The sequence below is a fragment of the Aulonocara sp. 'chitande type north' Nkhata Bay genome, linkage group LG3 (assembly GCF_057382095.1).
Source record: "Aulonocara sp. 'chitande type north' Nkhata Bay isolate Kocher_YH1m ecotype deep benthic linkage group LG3, A_spYH_male_GT1.1, whole genome shotgun sequence".
Lineage (NCBI taxonomy): Eukaryota > Metazoa > Chordata > Actinopteri > Cichliformes > Cichlidae > Aulonocara > Aulonocara sp. 'chitande type north' Nkhata Bay.
The window spans coordinates 5,723,379-5,730,253 of NC_141346.1; the positions used below are offsets into that span (position 1 = coordinate 5,723,379).

A 6,875-nucleotide genomic window follows, 5' to 3' on the forward strand; every position below is an offset into this window, starting at 1 on the left:
TAGATAGCTGCAGAGGAGCTGCTGGTTTTTATCATGATGAGTGCTGACAGGGACATGGATGCCTGTGGGAAAAATAAAGGTGATGCTTTATACAATATGTGAATGATAGGTGGTGCAACCCCGGCCATTTGAGTAGTAAAGCATTGATAGCGTAACGCACATCACTGTTGTCAGTGTGTATCGACTATCATGATCACCACCACCGTGGGACTAACAGTGGGTATTATTATTAAATACGAAATGTTTTATTATTAATATGTAGTGTCTGGGACTTCCCATGTCCCCAGGAGTATCAGTAGTACTGAGAACAGTGGGTGTATTAGTGGGAGGTGCTCAGGTAACAAAAGGCTGTGCACCAGGTGTGGCGGACCTTTACCATGTCTGATGATACGCAGTAATTGTACTGTCACCTAGATGAGTCACTGCAGCTGAGTTGAACTGATACCTTGGGGGTCTGGATGTTTTCTTTAGAGATCTTCCTCAGGAATCCTAACCTGCAGCTGAACTGTGGGGATTCATGTGTTTGTCATATGCTGATTATTATCTGCTACTGTTTAACTGTTACTACTTTTTCATGTTTTTGGTTTAGATATTATGTTAGTGATCTTAACCCTGGCCTGATGTCATCTGTACGGTTTCCTGGTGGTAGCCAGTGTCTTCACTAAGACTACTCAGGTTGGTGGTGGTGGAATCATGTGTAGTGATTTTAATAATGCTCCACACTTTCTTTTAGAACCAATAGTCCCTCAGAATGAGACAACAAACATGTTTATAAAACTTTAAGCACAGCTCTTTTTAAAATCACCCGAAACTGTACCTCTCAATTCAAAAACTAAACTAGGGAGACGGCCAGGTTAAGTCAATCCATTCAACATCACTGCTAAAGATGAGAAAAAAAGGTGAATAGTCTATGTTTATATTATTTTGTTGCACAATAGATTAAATAGAGTTATTGACTGGCATAACATTAAAGACATATTACCAACATCAATCAAAAAACAAATGGTAAAGTCAAAGATTCAAAGTCAGTCTTAGCAGACGCATCATTTTGACAGTACATTACTCTAAGTTTTGTTTCTTTGTAATTTTACATAAGAGGTGCAGATGAATCTTGAAATGTTATGTTAACGTTCTCATCACTTCACAGCTCCATCGAGTCACGCTGGGCATCTAAATTTCAAAACGAAACTTGAGAGCAGGATTCTTCATTTTGCGCTTGTAGTCCTCATCAAACTGTTCATTCTGCAACACAGTGAAGTGGTTCTTCCAGTCACCAACTTTCCCTGGAGACAAAATGTTCAGAGTAACCAATCAACCTAATTATATATGGAGAAAATATTGGTACTGAAAAAAAGTGATGCTGAGCATTGACTTTACCTTTTCTCATGAACGGAGACACGGTCTGGTTCAACAGAGGAATTGTGCTGTAGTTGGTCATGTTGTTCTGTTTCATATTATCAAAGGTCACACTGACTCGGACTCTTTCCTTCTCCTCAGCAGAAGGAGACAAACCAAGGAAGGAACACAGTCGCTCTATTTCTCGTCCCGAGTCCTGTTCACATAAATATTGAAAATAATTATCACCTTTAAAGGAACATTTCAATCCAAAATCAAATTTATCCTCTCTTATCTGTCTAGATTGATCTGGTGTTGTTAGGCCTTTTGGAGATATTTAAAAATGTCCAACTTCTCCCAATTACAATGGAATTAAATTTCATTGGTGCTCAAAGTACAAATGAAATAAAATCTGGTACAGTAACTGATTTATAATTATAGATGGGAATGTAGAGCTCTCAGGAGTCCGGTTACTTGGAATTGTTAGTCTGCCTGGCTATTAATCCCGTTAATCAGTTCTCTCACTACAATCAGCTGATTTCAGTTTGTTTGACTGAAGAGAAAAATAGTGGCATAATCAACAGCGTGGCTTTGGCCATTGCTTTTATTTTTATAACACATTTATTGCACTTTTAAGTCTTTTTATCCTGTTTTGTCCTTTCATTTGTGTTCATACCTAAACACTAAGAGAAAGATCCCATGTGTCCTCATTAGTATAGGGGAGTGTGTTGGTGTGTGGAGCCTTTACAAAGTAAAAGGAGTAACGTGTAGTATAACAAATGTCTTTGTGCTGGGAGGAAATAAGTAAGGTGCTGCATTCATTTAAAGAAAAGAGTTCTGTGTGATATGGGCACCAATGACCACAAAGATCACAACAAAGAGGCGAGATACCTCAACCATGTTCAAACATTTGATCACTCAGCATGTATTTAATTTGCATGAATGTGATCTCTTTGCTGTGCTGCTTAGAAATGGTGGTGACTCTTAAAGGGGAGCCAGTGAGAGTCGATAACGAATCAAATCGATATGTGGTGTCCATAATGGAATTAAATCACTAAACTCTTACCACTGCCCATTCCTATTTACAGCATATGACATCTGTATATGTATATGATATCTGCCCTGTGTAAACTAGTATTCTGAGTTAAGCGACAGCATTAGTGTCTTGGGGAAAATAAGCTTACTTGCATTTTTCAAAAAAGTTACTTGAGAAATATGGTCATGGTCCTGATAATAAAGGTTTGCTTTTCGCACTGTAATTGTGTCACAAGTCTGCATTTAGGTCTAGAAAGCTACTTAGAACAACACATGACAAAGACTGATGTAGTGATCGGTCAAACAGATTTTTCTTTTCTTCAGCTTTTATCAGTTTGACGCTTACCATGTTTCCATGCACATGTTCAGTCTCCACTCAAAGAAAAGCTGTAATTTTGATATTTCGGGCATTTACTGATACTTGTTCTTTTGTTCCATGCAAACAACCTGATTATAGAGTATAGTATAAGCATACTCAAAGACATCTTTATCACTTGCACAGCACGCTGCTTTTTAAAAAAAAAGAAAAGTAAAATACCCATTTAAAACTGGGTATATCTGGGCACCTAGTCGGAATTAATTGTAATTTAAGGCAAATGTTGTTTTTTTTTGTTGAATAGCAGCAAAACCTTTGGCCATGGCTTTACAGAAATGTTGTGTGTGACACTATTTCCTTCATCATCTGCAGAGACAGGCCCTGGAAAGCTGCTCTCTTTTTTCCTGCATCCAAGAAGGAAAATCTTTTAGTTAACCGTTATAGCTTTAGCCATGTATAGGCTGATAAAAATGAGATGTTCCTGTGGATCTTTGTTTGTTACAGTCACAATCAAGACAGTTTTAAAGAGCTCAGCTGACAATGGCAAAGACATTAGCACAAGCCACAGTACCTCAATCAAATCTTCATAGAACATGTAGAGGAGATTTGAATAAGTCTGCTTCTTTTCCCACCAGCCATTCACATGGTCATACCACGATCCAAAAGCCCCTGTAGCCACAAAACAATGCACAGAGGAATTTTTACATGCAAAATGAGATGACATTGTTTTTCCTGGAACCTGAAACTACACTGGACTCACTGTTTCCCTCCATGAATCCCTGTAGAAAGGTGCTCCAGTCTCCTGGTTCTGGCTGAAGGCTGTTCATCCGGTCAAAGTGAAAATAGGACACCGCATTGTCCTTTGCATTACGGGCCACATAGATTATCTACAGAAAGACACCACACTAAATTATAATCTGTGGGTTTCATTAATGTATATGCATAAGTTCATGACTTTTACCCTGCAGTCCTGCTCCCAGAAAGACTTTGGTACAAACTGGACAGGAAGGTGGGTTTTAATGAGACGAGGAGTGGTGGGAAGTTGTTCTGCCAAGTCTGTGCCTGGATGATAAGAAAGGGTTTGTTTGCAACTGATTAAAAGATTCTTTTAGATCACATGTCAATAATACTAATGGCCTGAAAAATGTAGATGTTTTAAATAACCTGACATGTTTACACACTGACAAACTGCTGGCTCTTAGAAAGCCACTGAATAAAGGGGTATTTTAGCAGCTGCTTCTTAAGCATGTGAAACAGAAACATCCAATAATAGATCAAACAGGTTGAACCTGTTTCACAACAGTTTCTGGGAATTGGTATAATGGCTGCCCTTTAATATTTTTGTTTAAGTATATAGCCAAAATGAAATTGACTTTGAGCTTTTTGTTTTGGTGTAATATGATAGCATAAAATAGGATTTAACCTGAAGGTATAGGAGGTACACAGAACTCCAGGAAGGGAACTCTTTCATGAATAGGGATGGATGTCTGACGGTCTGGACCCATATCGCTAAAATACAGAAGAGCTAAGATGTAAGAGACCCATGTAGTTCCTGAGATAAAACAAACAAACATATCAATAGATACTGGTTAGCAAGATATGTCGATCTATTTTTCTTCGTGAAAAAATACTGCAGAGCTCTTACACATCATTACCTGCTTTAGGGTACGTAGCAATAAGAATATCATCTGGTCTCGCTTTGAAGTTCTGAATGTTGTCCCAGTCATCAGTGAAAATGTTGATCATGGGGACTCCATGGAAGTCGAACAGTTCTGGCCGAGGTGGTGCTGCCATCTGTGAGAATTGCTTGTTTGTAAAATCCAAGTATCAGTCACATCAGTGTTGGGTAAGTTACTTTAAAATAGTAACTTAGTTACATTACTAGTTACTTCTCTCAAAAGTAACTCAGTTACTTCAAGTTACTCGTTACTTTCAAAGTAACTAGTTACTAGGGAAAGTAACTTTGGTTTTACTCAGAATTCTCTTGTTAATGTGTTTCTTCCATAACTTTGCCAGTCTTCTAGCTTGCTTACTTGCCACAAGTGCACTGTGCCACCTACCAATAGAAAGGAAAAGATAATGTGCATATTTCCACGAGAGAAATCCCACACCTGGACCGTCATTGACTGCTGCCATGATTCTAGCCTACGTCACAGCGTCATGTGTGCTTTTTACATCCAACACAAAAACTGCAGTCGTGGTGCTTTGATTGTACTCAGAACTCGGAAATTCTGCCTTCTGAATAGGAAGATGTAGGTAACACCAGACTGCAGATGAGCTGCATACAGGGCTGGACTGGGACAGAAAATTGTCCCGGGCATTTTGACTAGAGACTGGCCCACCATTATAGGAAAAATCATAAAGCCTTTGAATGAAAACAAACCCTGTTGTGACAGTGATGTACACTGTTCTGATGGTATATATGCATCAATCTATCAATCGTTTGTTGTAAGATTCAGATAATTATTTTTTAAAAGCGAGACATTTTAAATGAGAATAAGAAAGAAAAGTATTTCTTTGTGCGGGAAGGTTGGCAACTCTAATAACTTATGAACAAAATAAAGTTCAACATCATTAACTTCATAGCACCACCCAGCTGTATAGAAACTCCGTCATGCTACCTAGCACGCAGTACGGAAAAAGTCAGCATAACGAAAATAAACTCCACCTAAACTTGGTTTATATCTGACCCAGTGAGACTGCAGGTCATAACTTCTTACCTGAAGTTCAGTTCACACTTGGACCGGCGGCCGCTTCGGGTCTCTCCTATTGCCTCCCTTTCCTTCATCCACCTGCTGGCCTCCACCACTTGCTAATGTTACTGAATCTGTGGAAGCTCCGCGATAGCCACCACACGAAGTAACGAGTAACGAGCCTATCTAAATCCCAGTAACGACTAACGCGTTCCTGATTTTGGCATAATAACTAGTTACCGTGCTCGTTACCACAATAATAACGTAGTTACTGTAATGCGTTACTTAATAACGCGTTAGTCCCAACACTGGTGCACCCATCTATCCACTCTGCTACTCTACTCATCCAATTCAGGGTTAGAGTTGGGCTGCAGCATATCCTAGTATAGGGCAAGAGGTCAGTTAGGCCCTGGACAGGCTGCTAGTCTGTCACAGAGCTCACACAGAGAGGCAGAAAAACATTTACAACTACGGCCAATTTAGAATCACCAGTTCACCCAACACACGGCCAGATGGTGGAGTCAAACTCATGACCTTCTTGTTGTGAGTCACCAGTGGTAAAAACCACACTGCCGTGTCGCCACACCCTGTTAAATCTAAAATCACATCTTAAAGAACTTAATTTAAAACCTTCCCCTGGCTGGTAGGAGCTTCCCATGATGCACCGAGCATTTCTTTTTCATTCACACGTCATTCTTGATTTCATACAACACTGTTGCATTTAATAATAGTAATTACTAAACTCTGGCTTTTGTCCTGCCTCTCTTCCTTTTTTCTGAAATGTTTCTATATGAAGTGAACTGTTATTCAATTGAATGACTTGAACATTTGTTGTCTATCAGTGAAACTAAACTTAAAAGCAGAAGTCAGAAAAATATAATTCTTCCTGTTGACGAATGAAAAGTGAAGCACATTATTAAACGTCCACATCTAACAGTTTAGCATATTTGCATTAATAAATATAGTTTAAAGAACTCCACACTCACCGTACTGAGTAGTATTTCTTGTACTTGGCTTGGATCTGGATCTTCCACAAGTCTCTTTGTCACTTAACGTTCGCTGCAAAATACTGCATCATTTCCTGATATGTGTTGTAGTTTTGGTGCCCAGCCTCTCTGTCCCTCCCTCCCTTTCCCTGTGTGTGTGAGAGAGAGATAGAGAGCATGGCTTACCTTTCTGCTGAATGGCTGGAGGTGTGTCTTCTCACGTGTTTGCCAATTGTGAGATTGATACACCACCGCTCGGTTGGTCTGCCTCTTGTCGCCTTGATCAAATTCTCACTCTAAACTGCTTCTCTGCTGCTGGGTCCTCCACAGGATCCTCCCCCATTTAGTAATTGTGATATGCTGGACTGCACAGACTACATTGCACTCCTACAGTCATACTGATTGTGACTGCCAAACATGAATACAGGTTAAAGACTTTTATTCAAAATTGCCAGCAAAAATGACCAACGGGCAAAATAAGCGGTTTGGTTCTTTGTGTTCTTTGCTTCT

General features: G+C 39.5%; 1 protein-coding gene across 2 annotated transcripts; it reads right to left on the bottom strand.

Moving 5' to 3' along the window:
• Positions 1–684: 684 nt before the first annotated feature.
• LOC147333648 (cytosolic sulfotransferase 3-like) lies at positions 685–6,639 on the bottom strand. Of its 2 annotated transcripts, none has more exons than XM_086269224.1 (8): positions 6,552–6,639; positions 4,342–4,480; positions 4,110–4,238; positions 3,648–3,748; positions 3,447–3,573; positions 3,258–3,355; positions 1,378–1,552; positions 685–1,283 (listed from the first exon to the last, which is right to left on the bottom strand). In XM_086269224.1, the coding sequence occupies exons 2-8, from the start codon at positions 4,478–4,480 to the stop codon at positions 1,171–1,173; spliced, it is 882 nt and encodes a 293-aa protein (XP_086125350.1). In that variant the 5' UTR covers positions 6,552–6,639; the 3' UTR covers positions 685–1,170. The 2 variants fall into 2 exon arrangements, with proteins under 2 accessions (XP_086125350.1, XP_086125340.1); XM_086269214.1 differs by lacking the exon at positions 6,552–6,639 and adding an exon at positions 6,366–6,510 and having other exon boundaries at positions 686–1,283.
• Positions 6,640–6,875: the final 236 nt, after the last annotated feature.

Coding starts and splice junctions, on each gene's coding strand:
- LOC147333648 (XM_086269224.1), bottom strand. CDS start 4,480: ATGGCAGCACCACCTCGGCCAGAACTGTTCGACTTCCATGGAGTCCCC. Junction 3,356..3,446: donor GGGATTCATGGAGGGAAACA/GTGAGTCCAGTG, acceptor TTGTGGCTACAG/GGGCTTTTGGATCGTGGTAT. Junction 1,553..3,257: donor TCTATGAAGATTTGATTGAG/GTACTGTGGCTT, acceptor TTATGTGAACAG/GACTCGGGACGAGAAATAGA.